Below are 23,521 nucleotides of genomic sequence, written 5' to 3'. Positions count from 1 at the left end.
ACATTTATTGAAAACGTACGATCAATTTATAAAATATGACGCATGCACACATATCACAGTACCAGACAGTAGCCTAGCCTCGCCTAGGCCTATAAAAAATAATTCAAATTAGCTTCATCTCGTTAGGTTATTATTATATTGCAACAATACCACACATTTAGGCTAATGCGCGACTCTTCCTTTAAATTAATGTTGTGTCCGTTCTCATGTCAGGGCGTCATATACCGACGATGTGAGAAACAGTGACAAAGCGTAGTTATTTGAGAGCCTCCCGTGTGTTGCTGCAACGTAGCAAACGGGGGCGTTTCATATGGACGCTGAAGGGTACCTTTAGGTAAAATCCTTATGCTTTGTCACGCTCTCTGAAAGCGTCAGTTACGAGGCATTGAGATGAGAATGAGAATTTTTGTGTAAAAAATATATAGGCCTATAGAATCAGTGCGAAGTAAATTTAAAAATGCATTTCAGATGTAATAATCCTTTTCCAATTAAGAGTTGAAGCAGAGTTGGGTTAATTAGCAGGTGATGAAATTTATAAATATTTAAAAAATATATTTTGAATTACACTGTAAAAGGTGTTACCAACATTTATTTAATTTGTTTAAAGTTGTTGTTTAAATTATGTTTTAGGCTACTATTTCCTTGCAGTTACTTGTGTTGAAGATTTTTAATTCCAGCAGTTTATGTTTATCGTTATAATTTTTGAGAATTTACTTCATTAGTTGTTCTGCAAACAGGACAGGGGGTGAGACATCGCCTCCCCCAACACAACATATGAAATCATGAACAAACATTTTAAAAGTCAGAATCATCTTTATTGGCAAAGAGGATTAAAGGGCATACGACAAAACAAGAACAATGCTAAACAAAGCAAACATAGGTAGGCCAATATTTAGAAACAACAGTGTAATACTGCAAAGAACGTTACTGAAGGCAAGTTTATTTATAGGCTATAGCACATTTCATACCAGGTGCAGACTTAAGGTGGCTCATCTATTGCATGTGCATAGAACGCGTGTATTGTGGAGAAAGCTGTTTTTCCCATAAAACAAATAAAGCTAAAGAATTTCAGACTGAAGAAAGTGAAACAGGGTCCGAGGTGGAAACCAGAAAAGGGCATATTATTTTACACATTATAGGCCATAAGTCAATTAAATCAGTGAAAACCAAAACAGTTGATAACAAAACATTATGGACATTCTCATATAGGCCTATTCAAATGGCCACTCTGTTTTTATAGTTAGGGGAAATATTTTAATGATGACAATAATTGATGAGGATGAGTGGTTATTTATTTGGCCAAATCATTCGTGCATTAACGGTTTTAAATATTATTCTCTTTTGATGTTTCATCAGTCGCATCAATTTAACTCAACAAGCATTTCGTTCTGCCCTGGGTCTTCATCAGCAGGGTTAATAGGCCTATTTAAATGTGGCCTTGAAGGCGCCCCGTTAACTTCAGAACCCACATGGACCCTCTCATTTAAAAGTCTCAACTTTTACATCTGCCGCAGATTTTGATCTGTAGGATTTCAGCCACGAACCAAACACAGCTGCTAAAGGTGCAACAATCAGACACACCACAGCTGCTGTTATAGCGACAACGGTCCAAGTTCCCATCTCAAGGGGCCGCGGTGTCGGCTACAGAGGGGACAAGACAAAAAGAAACAGAGGAATTCAGACCCAGTGGGACACTGACACAGACATTTTGATTACAAATGATACAGGCCTAAAGCATGGCAGCTTTTTTTATATAGAAAGGAGGCGTAGGATACTTACAGGCGGTGGTTTGGAGGTGGTCTGACCCGGGTTCTTCTTATTGACCCTCATCCTCACAGCAACAGGCTTTCTCTTCCCATCTTTATCTTGGGCGTGGCAGAGGAAATCACCTTGGTCGTCAAACTTAACCCGATCGAAAGTCAGCGAAGTGTTCCCCTTCATGTAATCTGGTGACACAGAAACTCTTCTCTCAAATTCAGTCCCATATCGGACCTCTCCGGAAGAGGTGTCCAGCTCAGCCACAAGCTCTCTGTTTCTTTCCCATCTTACACGCTTTGCAGGTTCCCCTGCAGTAAATGAATGGCAGGGAAGCGTGACTGTGTCTCCCTCTGGTGCAGAGACATCGTCAAAGGGCATAACCTCCAGCTCGATTAAAGTATCGCGGCTGCCGCAGGTCAACTCATACAATCCGTTATCGTTGTAGTTTACGCAGGTTAAGACAATACTAGACGCGGAATGTTGTTTAACTCGGCCTTTGTAGTCTTCTTGTGGCATCCAAACACCGTCGACAAGTGTCGCCACAGTCCGGATGCTGTCATCTTTCAGCCGATGAATAACTTGGAATCGCTCGCCGTCGCTGCATTTTTCATTCGCCGACAAATGAACCGAGTCTCCCAATTTTGAACAGATAAGTTCTCCCAAAACGCGATTGGCTGTAAAAATTAGAATAACTGCAAAGAGCATACTTGCCGGTGCCATTATTCTACCGGGATTGCTCTAGGCAGCTCTGTGTCTGTGTCTGCAGAGATGATAGAGCAGTGAGTGAGTTAATCCCACTCCACACATTCACACATGGCCAGTGCAGACCTCACGTGGGCTGCGGTGGTCAAATGGTGTCATCTGCTGGTCTCTCTCAACTTCTTAAAGACACAGACACCAACTCATGTATTTTGTCACACTTCTGAAGCACAAATCTACTGAGAGGTTACTCAGCTGCTAGGCCCCTTTATTCTGGCTCCGCGATGAATATGTTTTAGGATTTATTTTGATATCTTATTTATTACATTTAAGTCTCCTAACATTACATGTTAGAAGAGATCAAACTTTCTTCAAAAACATCTGTCCCCCAACTTTATGGAAGTGAATCCAAGCATTAAATTGACTGTACTCACCAACAATGAAGGCTGTGTATCCTCCTCTGACTTGACTCTTGTGTCACTTTTTTACAGCCCAAGTAATCCAAACATGAAAGAAAGAGAGCAAGACACGTCCATGCACTTTTCGTCTCTGTCACTGCCACCTCCAGTGGGTAACTGAAAGCACAGCAGCTCTCCAGGATAAACAAAATATTCCTGAGTGTTTGCCAAGTGAAAAGTCTCGTATCAGCCTGGAAGAGAGATGCCCTGTCTCTGAGGTATTTGTGCTGAAGATTGGGATCTTCCCTTCCTATTTCTGTAAACGTGAACCCAGTTCGTATTGAGTCTCCACTCCACTGTTAAAGTCCTCACATGGAGTGAAGGTCTCCTGAGGCACAGCAGGATGACGCCCTGGCCCAGTGGTACTTGAACTGGCTGATGTGAGCCCATGGCTTCAGGCAATTCTGGGAAAACAAAATGTACATGTTGGTTAGAAGCAGAAAGGATGGACACCATAAGTACTCAGTGACGCTTACACATTAATGCATCACAATTTATACTTCAGTGATACAATTTAGTCTATATGATTCTGACCAGGGCCATCTGCATATTGAGTAGCGTACTATTACTATAGGCTATATTTGAATGCTAATAATTATATAAGTTATACACTTTTACTCAGTTGGGGTACCAAGAGGAAGTATCCAGAGCCTCAAAATACTGTTACACGTAAAAAACCTGCACTGAAAATGTTACTTAAGTAAAATCAGGAGAATTGCAATGTCTGATTATTTTCATTATGGATTACTCAGTTGGTTATTTCGATTGATTGTTTGGTTTGTAAAAAAAAAAAAGTAATGTCAACTAATCGTTTCAGCTGTACTTGTGTAAACTGTTGTGTAGTTACAACTCTTCATATTTTATGTATGTAATCTTAAATTGTAAAGTAAAGCTGCCAGATAAATGTAGGGAAGTAAAAAGTACAACATTCCCTCTGAATTGTAGCAGTGGAAGTAGAAAGTGGCATGAAAAGAAAATACTTAAGTAGACCTTATATGTAGCCTACCTCATATGAAGTACTTAGTTACTGTCCAGAACTGCGTAGGCCTATATATAAAACTTTTATATAAAACTAAACACGAATCGTGTGAAAACAAAAGCTATGCAGGACCTCTTTCTTCTGACAGGCGGAAGAAATCCGTTTCCAGTGAAAAATGTAAACACAGACGTCCTAGTTTCTTGTTCCTCTTTATCACTGTAGCGCTTTGTAACATTGTTTTGAAAAGTACCTTCACTCAAAATAATAGACCACGTAATTCTAAGTTTGCCTCCTCCCCCTTCAACAAAATATGGAAACATATAACATCAGTAAATCAGCTGTGTTGGAAATCAACAAATTGAAAATGAAGCGTACATTTGCAAGATGAAAGCCATTCCTAAAACAAATAAACCAACTGCTTGACTAGGGTAATATTTCCTGGGGTGCACAAAAACTTCTTTTGGAAAATAAATAGACACACGGATATCTCAGGGAGTTGTCTAACAGAAGTCAGAATCTGTTGAAATGAAAATGAATTTACCCGTTAAGTCCAGAACAGAATAATAATTTCAGCTTCCCAGACGTCGTGAGGCGAACAGGATTAAAACGACCCAGACAGAAAACAAACTTTCAGTTTTGTATTGAAGCCTTTCTCTGCAAATCATGTGTCCTACTCCTCCCACATAGAGCAGCTTTCTCTTCCTGTTTCCTCAGTCGTCCCAGTAGGCTATTTTAGGTTGTTTGTTTTGGGTCAACCAGAACAAAGTGTATAGCGTAGGCATGATGGATGCAAATGCAGTTACAGCTTCGAAGATCTTAACAAACATCTGCTTGGACGTATAGACTAGTATATGAAGTGAAACATGCGATTCTTTCATGATACTTTTTTATTTTTTTTATTATGTTAATTCATCAAAACATTTGACTCAGCATTACACCGCAGTCAGTTTGCAGGTGCTTTTGTATGTGCAGATGTGCGCAGGTGTGCTTGGTTACCAGCATTCAATGAGATCATCATCATTTTATGTTTATGTGTCGCTGCGCTGTCATTTAGTCTGACATTCAGTAAATGGAAATAATCAGTGAATGATTACTGAGATTCTCACGCTGACAAACAATTTTCAGGTGATGCAAACTTGTTAATGAACCAATATCCACTGAGAAAAGGTAAAAGGCCTAAGTTCAAACGGTTAGTATTTTCCGTAAGTACTATTATTCACAGTATACTATGACAACGTTAAGGATAGCCTAACTACCTTCCTATGGTGCACTGGCCGGGGGGGGGCAGTTAGTGTATTAGTTATTATTTTTCCAATATTATTTTCCTTCGGTTAAAAAATGAAAGTTCTGAGAACTGCAATATTCCTCAGGACAGTCCTTTATAAATTTGCTGTAGTCTGAAGTTATGTCAGACAGCAATATTAGGGTGTATGTTAGAAAAACTAAGGGGGGAGAGGGGCACTTTTTTCCCAAGCTTTGTCTGGGGGGGGGGAGACTCTTTGAAACCCCTGCTCTAAAACATTTGTTTATTTTATGTGCTAGAAAGGGCTACAAGTGTCTTTCTTTATGTAACCCTGTACTGTATAATGACAATAAAGGTGAACCCTTGAACCCATCATTTCAGATGATGTTCACATTGATTCTACATTTGGTGATACCAAATCTCCTAAAGTCATGGTAGGGGATTAGGCTATAGTTGTGTAGTGGATCATGTTTATTTAGGGATTCTTCCACAGTAAGTGCTAGTAAAAGCTCCTCAAGGAGTAGGCTAAGCTAAAAATTACTCCCTTGGGCTCTAAAAGGCTGTCTGCGACTGCCAAGTGAGTCAAGCATGAGAGAGAGTAGTCTAATTCAGAGGTTGTACTGTAAGACCATGTGCAAGTATACACATCTGGTTTGAAGCCAGTGCAAAAAGGCAGATTCTGAACAGTTATATTCAGAGGATGTGGTGTGTAAATGGGGCTGTTTGTATCATCAGGTGGATTGTTGGGTTGATAGGAGAGAGAAAATCTAAAAAGTCTCTTTCTGTCTGTCTTTGTTTCTCTGGGGTTAGGCTACATAGACCTAATGAATACAGTGAGGACTAAGCCAGTTTCACATGTAAAGTCCCTCACGTTTACTTTAATAGCCTAGGTAAAGCTTAAGTATGCTGCTGAGACTTGTGTATTTGACTTAATAAGGATTTCTCATGATTTTTAGGCCTACTTGAGTATTTTCCATTGGTGTAAAGGTACGTTCTGCTTAAATAAAGGATCTGAAACCTGGGAAGCACTTTGGTCAGCTAGGGTTGATTTTAAATGTGATATACAAATAAACTTGAACTTGACTACTTTCATGTCACTGTTGGTGGGAACAAAAACAACATATCTCAGCGTGCGTATGTTGAAACTCTACTCCCTTGATACACCCACTGCACAGAGGGGAACAGTTGGCAGGCGTATGACTCATGCACAGGGGTTATATGGTAACTCGCAGTTAGTCCAGGTCAGGCTGTGTGAACTTATCCGTGCAGGAATTTTTCAGTTTAATTAACTTTTTTAACATGATATTTACTGACATGCACTTTTTTACTTTAACCAAATTTTGATTCCTCTGCTGATTATTCACCAGCTGTAGACTTACCCCAAATACATTTCAGAGGGAAATATTTTACTTACTCCACTTCTTTTACACAGTAGTTAAGTACTATTCAGATTTCACTTACAAAATAAGACTTTCTAAAATATAATGCATTGTTTAAATGAGATTCAACCTTATTATCATTATGAATAGCCTACAAGAAGAAATCCCATCCATTGTGTTTTCATTGCTTTTGTATTTCCCAAGGGGAAAGTTTGCACATTTTGTCCATTATTGTTTTAATGACACAATATATTTGTCTTTATTTGATTTAATGGTTCTATATTTCCTTATATTTATTTATGTTGTCCTGGTCAGCCACCAGCCGACCGCTGCCTGCTGGTGCTCCCGTTTACTTCCAGTCTTTTTGCTGAAAGCTCAACGGAGTCTCCGAGGTTTGTAACTAAATTTTCTACAAATACTGGGATGATACTCAGAAACCCTAATCGAAACCATTGTAAGCAAACACATTTTCGACAATTCTGCCTCTGAATAGAAGCCTAATCGTTGCCTCCCTGGGTTAGGGTTGGTTAGCCAATCAGATTAGGTGGCAGGACTCTCCGCAACGCATGTTCCCGTCAAATGAGAGTTGTAGAAACATGAGAAAACATGCGATAAACACACTGTCATAGCACTGTCATAGCACTGTCATAGCAGGAACATGACTCAGCTAGAGTTAACTCTGGTTTGGAAGAAGCATGTCATGTCTGCTGTATTGAGCAATATTTAAAGTAGCCTAAAGAAAGTCAAGACGTTCATTTTAAACGTTTCCTAATAATAGGCTAGTGGTTTGTCACAGATGACAGTGCAAAATAATTAAAAGTAGCCTAGCTTTACCTCGACCAACTGTCACGTTTAATGCTGCTTAGGCTACGTGTTAATGTAGGCCCCAAGGGCTATCAGTAGCCTAATTATATTGCAATAGCCTACACATAATGGGCTAATGCACGACTCTACAATTTCCATGTCAAAGTATTTTCATAGATTGGTGCTGCTACTTTTTATGTAAAAGGTGTTATATTTTTTCTCCCTTCCTTCCTCCAGATTTAAGATTACATAACCATCGTGCTTCCTGCGTGCCAGTTTTCCTGTGACTCGATCTGCTGGCTGCCTGGGCGTCGACGTGACAGGCTGCTCTTTTCAGTACTAACATTGTTTATTTTAAAAAAACAAATCACATATAAAATGAGCGTCCATTTAAAAATGTATTTCAGAGGTAATGAACATTTTCATTTAAAGAGGTGAAAAATTGTGTTTAGGGTGTCATTAGGGTGAATTCAGATATATTGGGACATCAGGTAATTTGGGAGAGCATAAGACAATTTAACTTCCCTGGAAAGAAAAGAAAAAATTAAATTAGGACATTTTCTTGCTGTTTAAAAACAACGTTACAGTCGTTAGGACTACCGGTGGCCAGGACTGAACATTAACAAAAACACTTAGATTACAACGAAATAACAGTGTAGCACAACTTTGTTTTAAATTAAGTTTTACAACCTTGCAGCTTTTTATTCCATTACCCGTTTAATTAATTTTTTGAGAGAAAAAATAGGCTAATTCATTTTGTTGTTAGATGTTCTGTAAACAGGTGACTCGGCTCCTTCACTCCACCTCACAGAAGACACAAGAAATCGTGAACAAAAGATGATCACATTTCAAAATCCAGAATGTGCTTTTTTGGTAAAGAAGATACTCACACAGACTTCAGAAAAAAATGGCAACACAGCTAAACAAAGTAAACAAGTAGGAAAAAATACAGGAGGCACAACCAATAGGCTATTCATCAGTTGTAACACTTTAAAATGCAAATTAACTGTTTGCGTTCAGCAAAGCAACAGGGCGAGGGTCCATCTCCACATCTTTTGCGGGTCTATTTGATCTGCAGTAGTTTAGCAACCAACGAAACCCAGCATCTAAAAGTATGCCTACAATCAAACACACCACTGCGAGAATGGCAATGGCCCAGTCTCCCATCTTGTTTTGTGTCAGCTACAGAGGGGACAAGACAAAAAGAAAACAGAGAAATAGTTAGACACCGCGACAGTGATAATAAGCCTAAAGCATGGGAGCTTCAGAAAGGAGGCGTGTACTCACAGATAAAGGCGGTGGTTTGGAGGTGGTCTGATCCAGGTTACACTTCTTAACCCTCATTCTCACAGCAAAAGGCTTTCTCTTTCCATCTTTATCTTGGGCGTGGCAGACGAAATCTCCTTGGTCATCAGACTCAACCCGCTCAAAAGTCAGCGAGGTGTCCCCCTTTAAATGCCAATCAGGTGACACAGACACTCTTCTCTCAAATTTAGCCGCATATCTGATCTCCTCAGAGGAGGGGTCCAGCTCAATCACAAGCTCTCCGTCTTTTTCCCATCTTATAACCTTCGCAGATCCACCTGCAGTAAATGAATGGCAGGGAAGCGTGACTGTGTCTCCCTCTGTCACAGAAACGTCACAGGTTGTAATGACCTCCAGCTCGATGACAGTAACAACGCGGCTGCCGCAGGTGAACTCATAGATTCCGTTGTCGTTGTAGTTTACAGGAGTTAAGATGACGCTAAACTCTGAGTGGTGTTTTATCCTGCCGTTGTAACCACTTTCTGGCGTCCAAACCCCTCCAACAAGACTCGCCACAGTTAGAGTCATGTCATGTGTCATCAGTCTGAATTCCTCGCCATCTGTGCATTTCTCAATAGCGGTCAAATTAGCGGACTTTTCCGGATTTGCAGAGACTAATTTTCCTTTAACGCAAGTGCCAAAAAGAAAGAAAACGATTGCTAATACCGATAGCATCCAGGCTAATGCCATTGTTTGCCCTGAGCGAGGAAAGCACAACATCTTCTGCTGAGGTTGACAGTGTGTATAGGCTATTTTTTGGCCCCAGCCTCCTGCACCAGCCAATCACTGCACCCGGATGGAGCAGCGTTTCCCTAAATGGAATGCAGGTACTGACGTATTGACGGAAAGCCCAACCTCTTAGCTCGAGTGTCTAAATGTGTAAACGAAATGAAGCAGTTTGTATGTCAGTATTGCGCATGCACACAACGGAAAACAGGTTTATTACGTTCCTTTGCTTTCATAACTTATAAAAATGTAAAACCCATGGTTTATTAAATCATCGTGCTGTAGGCCTAATGGTAACGATAGAGGATGAATAGCACTATAGCAGGTAAGAGGGATAAATATGACTTTTTGATTTTAAGGTGAAATGATCCCTTCAAGGCAACAAGTGAACAACAATTGACTGCTGCCCCATTTTTATATCATTTGTAGCCTATACTTATGTACAGGCATATTTAAATACACATTTTCACAGAATTTCTTAAACGAACATGTGAGTCTTTTTAAGTTTTTTAAACATTTGTGTTATTAATATTACTGAAATTTACCTGTGTACCTGTTATTTTCTACATCGTTGTTTATGCTGTGTTCAGTAAACACATATTCTTGTCCAAACCAAATAATAACAAATTAACAATGTTCCTGTTAAGTCTCTTAGACCCAAATTTAAATAAACTCGTTCCTGCACATCACTGGTCAAATGTGGATATCTGCTGGTCCTTTTTCAGTACGTACAGCCTGTTTCCAGAAACTAAATTACTTTGAATGATATAATATATCCAGGAACCAACTCATGCCTCTTCTCACATCTTGATAAATGCAACATTTTATTTTTTCTGAAATACTTGCTGGTGTTAACAAGCTTAAGTGCTGAGAATTCATGAAATTTACTCCTACTGACTTTCTCCAGGACCGATGATGCAATAATTATGAGAAGAAAAACAGGAAATAGGTTTTCTATTTCCTGTGTGTAGGTATGATGCAAATTAGCGACAACAAGCATAAATGAGAAACCAGGACTTACTACCCCCTCCCTCCCTGAACCCCAGCTACAGCCCCAGACTGTATAGATATTTTCCCTGAAGCAGCGACTTCATACAGAATTGAGGTTTTTTTTTTTTAGGTTTTTTTATAGGCCTTCTTGACATGACGGTTCAAATCATTTGATTTGACAAATCCCTTTGAATGAATTACTGTTTTTTCCAGCAATAGATTTTCTATTTCCTGTGTCAAATTGTGTTTTCTTACTTGTCCTTTGCTTGAGCCTATTTCCATTTTATACTTCACACTTACATACAGCGCCGACATTTCACAGAGAAATCTTGTATTCTTACTCCACTCTATTCATTTAGCAGTAATTCATTGTTGGTTTCCTATTTGCACATAACATGACATAACACTAGCATGAAGCAATTCATTAACTAGCAGGAAAGTGCAATAATTAACAGTCGGCAATAAGGTATGGTGGGTGGTGATGCAGTTAAGGGACAGGCCAACCATCTGACCAGTCACAGGAACGCACATGTATTCTGTTGAATTCCAAGTGTTGTAATCCTAATTAACCATTACCAACAATTATCATCTATCTATATTATCTAGTTAAGAAAAACAAATGGGAGCAACAAATAGTAATGCATGAATTCATGATAATTTATGTAGGCTACCTTAAAGTGTTACCCATGACCCCCTCCCTCCCTGAACCCCAGCTACAGCCCCAGACTGTACAGATATGTTCCCTGAAGCAGCGACTTCATACAGAAGTGAGGTTTTTTTTTTAGGTTTTTGTATAGGCCTTCTTGACATGAGGGTTCAAATCATTTGATTTGACAAATCCCTTTGAATGAATTACTGTTTTTTCCAGCAATGTCTTTATTATTATTTTCAAATAACTTCTAACAACAAAGAAGCAAATGTGTTCTCATCCAGGATGAGGAAAAACATCAAAGGCAAATTGATTATTGACATTAAACTAAAGCCTTCCCTTACATGACAGAGAGTCGCTTTAATCCAATCACTTTGTTCCAAGAGAGTGAGGTAGGTCCTCAAAGATCTATGGCAGCAGTATTATTTCCGTGCATGATGTTTATCAGGATGTAAATGAGAATGAAAAACTAAAGTTCAAATGAAACGTATGTCCATTATACTCCCTGGAGCTTTTATTCCATTTGTTTTAAACGTAGATGGCATCATGGCTCTCACTAGTGGCCTATTTAACATAAATTCTAGGAGACAGGGTTGCAGCTTCCGAGAGAAAGATGCAAATGAGGCCAGTCCTCCTTGGCTATTATCTTCATTTTTTTTTTTTTTCAGAGTAAAGGTAGAAAGAGTACTAAAATATTGTACTTGAGTGAAAGTACTGTTAAATTGATGAATTTTTACTTAAGTACAAGTTAAGTTACTATTAATCTACTCAAGTAAAAGTTAAAAGTAGTAGTAGAGTAGTAGTAGACTAGACTGGACTGCACTGTACACATTGAGGAGGACAGGAGCCTGCAAATTGGTGTTTACAGAAAACCCACACACACAGACCAATACCTACTCTTCGATTCCCACCACCCACTGGAGCACAAGCTAGGGGTCATGAGAACACTGCACCACAGAGCGGAAAACATACCAACCAGCGTGGATTTTCAACAAACACAACATCCCTGTGTTTTTAAACCCAAGAACACACTAAGACAGATGCTGGTACACCCCAAAGACCGCACACCCAAACACAAGAAAAGCAATCTAGTGTATGAGGTCCAATGCAGTGAGGAATGCACAGACCTGTATATTGGGGAGACTAAACAACCACTACACAAACGCATGGCTCAACACAGAAGGGCCAACTCCTCAGGTCAAGACTCTGCAGTCTACTTACATCTGAAGGACAGAGGACACTCTTCTCTGTCTAAAATGTGCACCTGGTGGTCATTTTAGACAGAGAAGATGGATGGTTTGAAAGAGGTGTCAAGGAAGCCATCTACACCAGGGTCGAGAAGCCGTCATTGAACAGGGGAGGGGGTCTACGCCACCACTTATCCCCCACTTACAATGCTGTCCTTTCATCACTTCCCAGGAAACTCAACAAACGTAACCTATTGGCCTCAGGTGAAGATACCAACGATGGTCGTTCAGTCTTGGCCTCAGGTGAAGATACCAACGATGGTCGTTCAGTCTTGGCCTCAGGTGAAGATACCAACGATGGTCGTTCAGTCTTGGCCTCAGGTAGTCTTAACGACTGTTGTTACAGCAACCAGGAACACTAACGAACCAGGAGTATCGACAATCCTGGCAAACGACCCCACTGAGGTTAAATAGCTGAGTTTCCCTGCCAGTCAGTCAGAACTGAAGAAGTCTTTTGGATGAGGGACGAAACGTCTTCCAGTAGCTTCAACCAAATCCAGTTGCCCTTGACTTTAACCTTCGTTGGATAGTAGAGTAAAAGTTACTTAGCTACTTTTTTAACTGCCAAAACAACCCGAATAACTTATAGGCCTACTGATTTAATATCTTATTTATAAGCCTTATTTAATTAAATCGCAGTCTTTTGCAATTTGAAGAGGGCACAAAGCCAGATATTAGTTTGTTTGACAGATCCTTTGCAATGGCACAAGTATCTTTATATTTTCCATAGAGATAAATGGGTCAGTAATAAATACTTTTAAATTAAAAAGAAAAAAAAAGTTATAAATGATTTTTTTTAACCTTCATTAGAATGATAATTAGAAATATACTGTATGTTTTCATTTAAAATCATTTGATGATAGTAGTCATGTCTTATGGGAAAACAGTCAACATAGTCAAATTATAATGTTTACTTATTTCCATATTCTTACATATTCAAAAAGTATTGGATCCCATTTACCTGAGAGACTGGCGCCAACCGAGAGACGCATCTGATGCTCTTCCTGCATCAAGTAGATGAAGATCTAGATTTGGATGTAGCCAACCAATTTATTTTATCATTATTTATGTTTTTATTACCGCATGTTGTTAAAACTGTTTGTATTTTCATATATATATGAACTGCTTTGTATTTATAATATTTTAGCAATAATTCCTTTATATTTTCATCATGTTGTATTATCTTAAGTTGTCTACGTTGTAATCCTTTTTCTTAATAAAACAATAACGTCAAATCCATTGACCCGGACACTATCAAAGTTAGCAAGAGCAAAGTTAACAAGTTGTAACGTTAACGTTACACATTTATTAACGTTACGTTATGTGACCTCACTGTACAGTAAAGTTACTGTAAGTCATGTTGCTTTATCGTTTGATTTAACGATAGCTCGTTATCGTCAGCGCGCCTTTCCTGATGTTATCAGTTAACGTTAACGTTATTAAGGTGGCTTATACAGGTAAGTTAGGTTAGGCTCTGAATACAGCGTTTCGAGAACATAATTTGAAGACTGAAGCGGAATATTTCTACCCAGTTTATATTCAGGTGTAATAATAAATATATTGGTTAGGGGTCGTAATATGAATACATCTTGCAGTCTTTCAGCTTTAAGCTTACTAACTTCATATTAGACAAAGTAACGTAAATGCCATGTTGCTTAACGTTATACAATAAACAATCGTAACCAACGTTAATCACATTCTCGTTTGTGTAACAGATTAGGATACGATCATGGTAACGTTATCTAACTCCGCAGTGAACCTGACCCTCTAACATTTTATTAACATTAACGCTGTATGAAATGCCAGATTATTCAAAATGACTGTGTGTGTTACACTGTCTCTTCTGTTTAATTGGGAACAAAACTGCTGAGCTATTTACTATACTTAATATAACCAGGCATTATAATATTTGCCAAAGAAGACTTAGTACAACTAACATTAGTTTTCTTATTTATGATATTTTCCACCAGACACCATAAGAAGGCATATTTATAATTGAATCAGGTTAATTCATGAGCTGTGTTTCAAACACAGACACAATATAGATTATGTGTTATAAGTGTTTTCCAAAGGGTTATAACAGTATTATAAGGCTGAGGTCTGGCTTTCATGTTCCTACAACTTCTGTTTTTTTTTCATGCATTTAAAAAATGTTCATGCATTTATGTCACCAAAGGCTATGTCTTCAAAATCCAAATCGCACAAGGCGATGGCAGACTCGGAGTGGATGTCACGCCTGAGAAAGTTTGCCAGCACTGGGTCTTGGCCTGCAGGTGAAGGGAACAGGCCAGCTCCCAGGCAGAAGAAGTGGTGTGAGCTGTATCAAAGGGTATGAGTATTTTAACAGCACAGTATATTGTATTTATTGTTATGTACTCTCACTCTCACATTTCACTCATAGTTTCAAATACAATAAAGTGTTAGGTTCCTATTAGTTAATAAACATCTAATGAGCAAATAACTTACGTCAGATCTCTGTAACTACACACTAATTCATATTCAATTCAATCAAATGTACAACTTGTGTGTGTAGATTCAGAAATGTCCGATGCAGACGCATGGACAGAAGCCGTTATTTGGTCAAGTGAGGAAGTGTGTGTGTGGATTCCACAATCAGAAGGTAAGCCTGGTCAATTAAAGACTCAAGTTGTGTGTGTCGGTGTGTATGCACATATCAGTAAACTAATTAATTAATGATGTGTCTCTTCTGCCATGTAACAACAGCCAGCCGGAGCAGGTTTTGTTCAGGGGCCTTCATCAGAGTGCACCAGTGGGTCCAGTCCAACATGCTGTGGGGCAACAGAGTGAAGCGTGGGGCCATAAGCAGCGACCATCTTTGAATTTGTCAATGGTACGCTATTTGGAGATTTATTGACACTCATAAACTGACGATGAATATTTGACATTTTGTTCACTGAATGATTTTCTTTTTTTTTTTGCCTTTCAGTTTGACAAGCCAAGATTTGGTGGCGCTCATGTTGCTGCTGCAAAGCCGAATCTTAGCAGAGCCAGGAAAGTAACCAAGGTAAATAGAGATCAAACAGTAACTGTTTGAATTGGGTTCTTAATGCAAGTTAATAACACTGATTCTTTACAGACGCAAGTCGTCGACCCCACTGATAAAGGTGCCAGTTGTCCAGCCAGCATGGCTGTCTCAGTGAGTAATGATATAACTCACTTTTATATTTTTACACACTATTTCTACTTCTACACACAAGTTTTAGTATTAGACTAAATAGTAGACAGCACTATGTCATTAAAAGTCAGTGTCATTGAAGGTTTTTCATTGCTATTTTCTAAATTCTTTCATCATTTGCATAGGCTGTTGATGATCAAAATGTCCCTGGGTACCAACACGTGGACAGACTTGCTGAGTATTTGGTGAATCTCCGAGATCAGACCTCTCTCTGTCTCAGCAATCAGCAGGTGAACCCCATTATTGCACTGTGGGAGAGCCTGGATGAAGGGGACAAGCAGCGGGTGGTCTATGCAGCAAGACATCAGGACAGACTTTTGAGTGGACGTTTCAGAACGCCAAAGAAGCCCTCAAACACGCCTGGTGTCGAGAGCACCACCCATTGCATGTTAGGTGCGAGTAGCGCACCAGCTCAGTGGCCTGACTGCTGTCGGTTGGTGGAGAACATTTTCCTAAGGCTCTGCAACCTTCACCCAAGTCCGGTTAGGAAAGGGAAAAGGGCAGATTCAAGGTGGTCTTTAATTTTGAGGGACTATCACAAGATTCGGCAGCTGGTACTTGGTAACTCTCTGGTGATGCAGGGAACAGAAATGCAGCTGGTGCAGGTGAACCAGAACACCCTCGTCCAGTGGCATAACAATCGGGAGAAGAAGCAGGAGCTCGCTGTGCTGCTCCAGGGCGCTACATTGCCTCCAGCCCTCCCTGAGTTAGAAGAGCCTCTTCAGGACGCAAGACTGCTCCCTGCTGAACCCATGCCAGGTCGACAGGAGCATCCATACCGGCTGCCTGAGAGTACAGCGGGTCAGGCCCAACAGAGGCAGATAGCCTCTTGTCACCTTCCACGTCCCATCAGGCCAAAGGGGTCAGTAAGGAGGCACCTGTTTGTTACACCTCCAGCACCAGGACCCTTTCCTCAGATCCTCACAACAGCTGGACAAACCTTTAATCTTTTGTCAGCAGTTCAGTAGTTCAGGTCACAAACCCACAAGCCAGTGCGCCGCCTACCACCACAGTAGAAACTGGAACCACTCCCAAGAGGCCATACAGACAAACCGTAGAGGCAAATACCTGCAAGAAGTGTGGCCAGTTCCGCACTGCTGACACTGGACACAGCCGGGTGTATTGCCCTATGTCGGAGTCTTTAAGTAAAGACCAGTGGTTGGTGGACATGAGGAAGAAGTTTCCTAAATAATTATGAATTAAATATTTTTTACCAAGAAAAGTATTTGCACTGTTAAAAGATACTAAACAATCCTTGCATGCAGATCAAAACCAAGCATCAATATAAAGGTACAGGGAATAACTCAAAGGCAATCATTTCTTTACCCAGTAGCCCAGCTTTATAACTGGGAAACACCCCAGCACTGAGTGACATCCAAATAAGGCAATGTGCGTCATACAGCAGGTAGGTACGACTCTTCCTCCTCCACTGAGAGAGCTGACAATTCCAAAGTTCGTCGGTTCGAGTCCCTCAGCGGCCTGCTCAAAAACTTAAACACATGAAAATTGAATTTTTTGTGCTAGATGTGGATACAAAATCGCCTTAATTTTCTTTTACGTTTTTCTCTCGTTTTCTCTCGTTTTCCCTTTCTTTTTCTCCTCCCCCTTCCTCCCTCGTCTTTGACGGACGAGTGTTCCCAAGCTTCGGCGCAAGTTGTAGCCTACGTAGCCCTCTAACATTTTGCGCCAAAGGGGATGGCTCTGTCCAATATGAAACGTGCGGTGTTCAGCGTCCACTCTCCGCAGCAAACTGAGTCACAGTCAGTCCTGTCTTTGAGCCACCCGCAAACGTGATTGTTTTTTTACTCGGCTGTGATTTAAAATGTAGCAAAGTACAAAAGGCTACTTCAAAGAAAACATATTTAATCACACAGGCCTATGAAATGAGTACAGAGTCGATTCAGAAGTAATAAACATTTTAAAGAGGAGCAGAATTGGTCAAATATTAAGTTGCTTTTTTAAAACTCCACAGCACACTCAAGATAACATGAACAAAAGATGATCACATTTTAAAAGTAGGAGTTAACAACTTTATTGGAAAGGCTAAAATTACATTGTGCAATAAGATAATTCATTCATTAGGTATTCACAACCACCGTTTCATGAAATTGAAAACACCCTCAATAACCATTTGCGTCCAGCCTTGAAGAGTCTCCGTTAACGTGTCAACCAGCAGCGTGCCTCCCTTTTAAAAGTCCCATCTTCACAGGTCCATTTGATTTGCGGGATTTCAGCCACCAACAGATCCCAGCACACGAAAGTACGCAGGCAGTCAAACACACCACTAGTACTGTTATACAGACAGTCCAATTTTTTTCAGGGTTTTTCGGCGGTGTCGTCTACAGAGGGGACAAGACAAAAAGAAAACCGGAGGAACACTGTTACACTGACATTTCATTTGTTATAGCCCTATAATCAATAATGCATGTAAGCTTTTTTAGAAGTGAGGCGTACCACAGATCCAGGCGGCGGTTTGGAGGTGGTCTGCTCCGGCTTCCTCTTGTTGAACCTCATCCTCACAGCAGCAGGCTTTCCTCGGGTTTTCTTCCAGTCTTTATCCAGGATGTAGATAAAGTAATCACCTTCGTCCTCCTGTTTAACCCCTTTCAAAGTCACCGACAGGTCTCCCTGCGACTTCCACTCAGGTGACACAGACACTCTTCCCTCAGAACCTTTCCCACTTAGGCCCATGTTCTTCTCGGAGGAGAGGTCCAGCTCAAACACAAGCTCTCCGTTTCTTTCCAACCTATACTTCCCATCTTCTCCTGCGGTCACGTAGTGAAAAGGAAATTTCACATTGTCTCCCAAGATCGGAGATACTTCGAAGGCTTTAACAACATAAAGATGGATCCGTGTCTCATCCTCGCTGTCGCAAGTTAACTCATACAACCCTTCGTCGTTCATGTTTGAACTGTTGAAGGTGACAGACTCGTTTGGGCTCATCTTGTCTTCATAACCTTGTGCCGGCTTCCAGGCAGCAGCATCTCGATGAGCCACCAGCCGAGCGCTGTCGTCTTTTAGCCGGTGCACCAGCCGGGCTCCTATTTGCTTGCAGTTTTCAGTTGCTGAAAACTCGACGGGATCTCCGAGAATTGAAACGATGCTTTCTCCAGAGACTGTCCTGACAGTACATACGAACAATAGGACTACTAATCGAAGCCCCTCCATTTAAAGTCTTCTCAGCGGCTGCGGTTACCTTTCTGTCAGCAGCACTGACTGAGAACATGAGAGGAGCAGTCACTAGCCTGCTAACTTGGCTCCACCCTTTAAGGGCCATGGCCTCTACACAGGCACACACACACACACACACATATATGTAGCCTATGCTACATTTCTGTTTTTGTTTTGTTTGTTTTATTCTAAAAATAGATAAAACATGGAGGGGGGGGGGGGGGGGTAGCATTTAATCTCATTTATTTATATTTATTTAGCCTACTTATTCTATTATTTTACTCTTTTAAACATAACCTTGGACCCACTGTCCAACACGTCTCCTCCACACAAAGCTTTACACTTTCTATATTACATTGCATTCTGATTTCAACATGAACAAATGAACGAAAACACAGTGCTGCCTGTTTCTGGTCTCAAAGATCAGCCAGCCAGGTATGCTATTCATAATCCTTTTATAGTGTTGAAAATAAGATATTTGCGATTTAAACCTACCAAATGTTTTTTAGCCTATTGTTAATTGAATCCATATTATTGTTGATTTTCTTGTTAATGTTGGGGCCTACTACAATATGAGAAGCCTAAAAAATTATTTTGCATAATAATGTAACTTAATATCAGTCACAACTATCAGGCATAATATAACAAAGTTTGTCAGTTTTGCAAGTTTCCCTCTGTAAAAGTCAGACTGGACACATCTGGATGGATGAGTTAAATTTGTGCACAGAACTTGATGTGTTAATTTAAAGCCTTTCCTAATAATGTGGGTGGTAGGGTCTACTTCGCTTTCAGATTTTAGTGGGGAATATTGTCCTTTTTACTCCACTACATTTATTTTACTGCTTTACAGATAGACATACGTTCAATTTATATAACATGACGCAAGAACACATTCACACAGATCACAGTAGGCAAAATAATTCAAATTAGCTTCACCTCGACAAACATTAATATGCTGCTTGGGTGTTAATGTATCAGTTATTATATTGTAATAATAGCACACATATTAGGTTAATAATGTTGCTGATTTTTAAAATAATATTGGCCTATAGAATATGTGTATCAATTTAAAAATGCATTTTAGAAGTAGGCTAACAATTTCCATTAAAGAGGTGAAGCAGATGGGTTAATTAGCGGATGATGAAATTAAAAAAACACCACATTTATTTCTCAGTAGGCCTAAGTATTGCCTTTAAGTAGGCTATAGATTGATACGAAATTACTCTGTAAATAATGTTACCAGTTTGTTCGTTTAAATGATGTTTTAGGCTACTAGTTCCTTGCAGTTACTTGTGTTGCAGATTTTTAATTACAGCAGTTTAGTTTTATCTTTATAATTTTTGAGAATTCACTTAATTAGTTGTTCTGCAAACAGGACAGGAGGTGAGACATCGCCTCCCCCCACACAACATGAACAAAAGATGGTAACATTTTAAAACTACAAATTGACTCCTCAACCATCACTCCAACTAAGGTGGTGAGAAACTTGGGTGCCATGATTGATGACCAGCTGTCCTTTTCAGTCCATGTGGCGGCTGTCTCTCAGTCACGCCGCTTTGCTCTATACAACAGGCCATGGTTATCTCTCGCATCGACTATTGCAATGCCCTCCAAACAGGTCTTCCAGCTTGTGCGGTGAAACCCTTACAAATGGTTCAGAACGCAGCAGGCCGTCTGGTTTTTGATCAGCCCAAAAGAACTTATGTCACTTCTTCTATCCCCTAAAATGATCTTGTATTGATTGCACTTTTTGTTAGATCTTACTTCCTTCCCTAGGTATTTACCCCATTGATGTGATATGTACTATGAGCTCTTACTAGTATTTATTGCAGCTCTTATTAGTATGTATTGTCAGTTGTAGATCTGTATTTGATGCTCTGTTGATGCTTGTATGTTGTTCCTCAAATGTAAGTTGCTTTGGATAAAAGCAAATGAGTAAATGTAATGTAAACGTCAGAATCAACTTTATTGGCAAAGAGGATTAACGGGCATACGACAAAACAAGAAAACCTAAATAAAGCAAACATAGGTAGGCCAATATTGAAAAACAACAGTGTAATACTGCAAAGAACGTTACTGAAGGCAAGTTTATTTATAGGCTATAGCACATTTCATACCAGGTGAAGACTTAAGGTGGCTCATCTATTGCAGGTGCATAGAACGCGTGTATTGTGGAGAAAGCTGTTTTTCCCATAAAACAAATAAAGCTAAAGAATTTCATGACTGAAGAAAGTGAAACAGGGTCCGAGGTGGAAACCAGAAAAGGGCATATTATTTTACACATTATAGGCCATAAGTCAATTAAATCAGTGAAAACCAAAACAGTTGATAACAAATCATTATGGATATTCTTATACTCAAATGTAAGTTTTAGGCCACTTGATTTTTTTAGTTAAATATTTTAATCATGACAATAATTTATGAGGATTTGTGTATATTTATTTGGCCGATGCATTCGTACATTAAGGGTTTTAAATATTATTATTTTCTCTATTGATTCATTAGTAATGAATGTTGTTTTAATATGCTATGAGCTAAAGTCAAAAAACGGCACATGTTCTGCCTGAAATAATGCTGTAATAAGGCTGTATTAAAAGAGAATAAATGGTTTCATTCCCAACGTTTTATTTAGATGAAAATGACATAGCATACTATTTATGTTTCAATTATTGGAGGTCGGTCAGGAGGTTGAGGAGAAGACATTTTTTGTTTTCTAATTGAAGTGTGCCAGCCCACTGCCCACATGCAGCTACAACACCATGCTGTTCAGTTACAATGCATTTCTGCAGCCACAGATCATCTGCCCACATAAGATTTGATGGTTGGTGTTGTATATAGAGATTCCTATAGGCCCTCTTACTCTATCTTTGCATTGTTGTTATAGAAGTATCTTAATGCTTTATTTAAGTTGCTTGAAACATAAACCCGCACACATTCTCTTCCATACTGAATGCTAAAAAGTAATTAGTAGGCACAACAACAGATCCGACCCATAACTCTTTACCTCCTCATAAACAATAACAAAATAACACACAACGTTAACTCGTTATTGCACATCACTGTTCAAATGCTGCCATCTGCTGGCGACTTGGAAACACAGACCAACTCTCTCACATCATTCACTTGTCTAAACCACAAATCTACCAAGAAGTAACTCAGCTGCCAGGCCCCTTTACACTGGCTCCCAGTAGGCTATGTTTTAGGATTTATTTTGATTACATTTAAGGCTCTGAAGCTATCCAAACAATAAAGAGAGCAAACTTTCCTCAACAAATCTGTCTCCAACAGGTCCCCCAACTTTGTGGAAGTGAAACAAAGCATTAAATTGACTGTACTCACCAACAAGGAAGCTGATGTATCCTTTCCTGACTTGACTCTTGTCTTGTTTGTTATAGGCAAACCCAGGTAATCCAAACATCGAGTGCAAGAAAGAGAAAGAGAGCAAGACACTTGCACTCACTTATTCGTCACTTTTCAAAACTCACTAGAGGTCTACATCGACCTCCAGTGGGTAACTGAAAGCACAACAGCTCTAAAGGAATAAACAAAACATGTAGGCCTGCAGTGTTTACCAAGAAAGGTTTTAGTAAAAAATTTCTTCTGCTCGTTTCAGCCTGGAATAGAGACTCGGATGTCCTTGTGCTGAAGATTGGGATCTCGCTTCCTGCTTCTGTAAACGTGAACCCAGTTTGTATTGAGTCTCCACTCCACTGTTAAAGTCCTCACATCGAGTGAAGGTCTCCTGAGGCACAGCAGGATGACGCCCTGGCCCAGTGGTACTTGAACTGGCTGATGTGAGCCCATGGCTTCAGGCAATCCTGGGAAAACAAAATGTACATGTTGGTTAGAAGCAGAAAGGCTGGACACCATAAGTACTCAGTGACGCTTACACATTAATGCATCACAATTTATACTTCAGTGATACAATGTAGTCTATATGATTCTGACCAGGGCCATCTGCATATTGAGTAGCGTACTATTACTATAGGCTATATTTGAATGCTAATAGTTATGAACTTTCACTCAGTTGTGTACCAAGTACCAAGTAAAAGTGCTCAATGAAAAACAGGATTTTCTGCATGCAGTTACTGAGGTGGAGCTCATTTCTCATCAGACTACAACTACAAATATTTTTTTTAAATTATGGATTATCCTGTTGATTATTTTCTCCACTAATCGATTGATTGCTTGGTTTGTAAAAAATAGCTGTTTTTTTGAGGAAAAGCAACAAATCTTCACATTTGTGAAATGTATCAAAATAATTGCTAATTCGTTTTCTGCCAATCGAATAATCAGCGGTAGGCTATAAACGGCTGGGTAGTTTAATTTTTAACAAAAACATCATTAACTCTTAGTAAGTTTTGTGTGTAAAAATCTTAGTAGAAGTGCCATGAAAAGAAAATACAAGTAGCCTACCTCATATCGTTATGCATACGACTTGGACTATACATAAAACTAAACATGAATCGTATAAAAACAGCTATGCAGGACCTCTTTTTTTCTTGGACAACGCCTGTCTATCTGACAGCCCACATCCGGAAGAGAACCAGACCGCGGTGAAGTTAGTTTTAAGTTGGATATTCGACAGACATTCACACAGGATCCAGTGACGGCTTTTTAGTCAGTTCACCCAGTGAAGGTTGTATAAGTGCGGTTAGCTCACCTCTGATGGCTCGCTTTTAACCAACGGGGGTTAGCTTAGGGACCATCAATAAATTACAATTGTGAGAACAGTGTTATGGGAGAATCATTATTTATTTCAATAGCTTCCAAGTCATGTGACACAGGGACTTCAAACCAATGTCGAATTGTAGTACTATACTAGGCAAATGAGACACACCCCTTCATATTTGATTTGAGTGCATATTCGAATTTATATGAATATTTATTCATAATTTATTGAAAAAAGTGCTGTTT

At 39.6% G+C, this 23,521-nt stretch overlaps 3 protein-coding genes across 4 annotated transcripts; all 3 read right to left on the bottom strand.

Moving 5' to 3' along the window:
• Nucleotides 1–793: 793 nt before the first annotated feature.
• LOC119912496 lies at nt 794–23,168 on the bottom strand. 2 transcript variants are annotated; one of them, XR_005446168.1, is made up of 5 exons: nt 23,021–23,168; nt 21,944–22,422; nt 2,892–3,319; nt 1,780–1,946; nt 794–1,641 (listed from the first exon to the last, which is right to left on the bottom strand). XR_005446168.1 is itself a non-coding variant. In XM_038731710.1 (2 exons), exons 1-2 carry the CDS (start codon nt 2,476–2,478, stop codon nt 1,480–1,482), a joined length of 861 nt encoding a protein of 286 aa, XP_038587638.1. In that variant the 5' UTR covers nt 2,479–2,624; the 3' UTR covers nt 794–1,479. The 2 variants fall into 2 exon arrangements, 1 of the variants encoding a protein (XP_038587638.1); XM_038731710.1 differs by lacking the exons at nt 2,892–3,319; nt 21,944–22,422; nt 23,021–23,168 and having other exon boundaries at nt 1,780–2,624.
• Nucleotides 7,677–9,403, bottom strand: si:dkey-22i16.9. Its single transcript, XM_038731706.1, has 2 exons — nt 8,608–9,403; nt 7,677–8,502 (listed from the first exon to the last, which is right to left on the bottom strand). Exons 1-2 carry the CDS (start codon nt 9,343–9,345, stop codon nt 8,323–8,325), a joined length of 918 nt encoding a protein of 305 aa, XP_038587634.1. The 5' UTR covers nt 9,346–9,403; the 3' UTR covers nt 7,677–8,322.
• Nucleotides 17,441–18,708, bottom strand: LOC119912495. Its single transcript, XM_038731709.1, has 2 exons — nt 17,888–18,708; nt 17,441–17,772 (listed from the first exon to the last, which is right to left on the bottom strand). Exons 1-2 carry the CDS (start codon nt 18,599–18,601, stop codon nt 17,599–17,601), a joined length of 888 nt encoding a protein of 295 aa, XP_038587637.1. The 5' UTR covers nt 18,602–18,708; the 3' UTR covers nt 17,441–17,598.
• Nucleotides 23,169–23,521: the final 353 nt, after the last annotated feature.

Source organism: Micropterus salmoides, unplaced genomic scaffold (genome assembly GCF_014851395.1).
Source record: "Micropterus salmoides isolate LMB-PRFRI ecotype aquatic unplaced genomic scaffold, ASM1485139v1 Ms_hic_scaffold_2, whole genome shotgun sequence".
Taxonomy (NCBI): Eukaryota; Metazoa; Chordata; class Actinopteri; order Centrarchiformes; family Centrarchidae; genus Micropterus; species Micropterus salmoides.
Note: the sequence above shows the minus strand (reverse complement) of the source record. Positions and strands in the feature narration are given on the sequence as shown.

What these genes read in the sequence shown, in the direction of transcription:
- LOC119912496 (XM_038731710.1), bottom strand. Translation starts at nt 2,478, where the DNA reads ATGGCACCGGCAAGTATGCTCTTTGCAGTTATTCTAATTTTTACAGCC. An exon ending in CCACCTCCAAACCACCGCCT is followed by an intron (nt 1,642 to 1,779) that starts GTAAGTATCCTA and finishes TCCCCTCTGTAG; the next exon opens with CCGACACCGCGGCCCCTTGA.
- si:dkey-22i16.9 (XM_038731706.1), bottom strand. Translation starts at nt 9,345, where the DNA reads ATGTTGTGCTTTCCTCGCTCAGGGCAAACAATGGCATTAGCCTGGATG. An exon ending in CCAAACCACCGCCTTTATCT is followed by an intron (nt 8,503 to 8,607) that starts GTGAGTACACGC and finishes TCCCCTCTGTAG; the next exon opens with CTGACACAAAACAAGATGGG.
- LOC119912495 (XM_038731709.1), bottom strand. Translation starts at nt 18,601, where the DNA reads ATGGAGGGGCTTCGATTAGTAGTCCTATTGTTCGTATGTACTGTCAGG. An exon ending in AACCGCCGCCTGGATCTGTG is followed by an intron (nt 17,773 to 17,887) that starts GTACGCCTCACT and finishes TCCCCTCTGTAG; the next exon opens with ACGACACCGCCGAAAAACCC.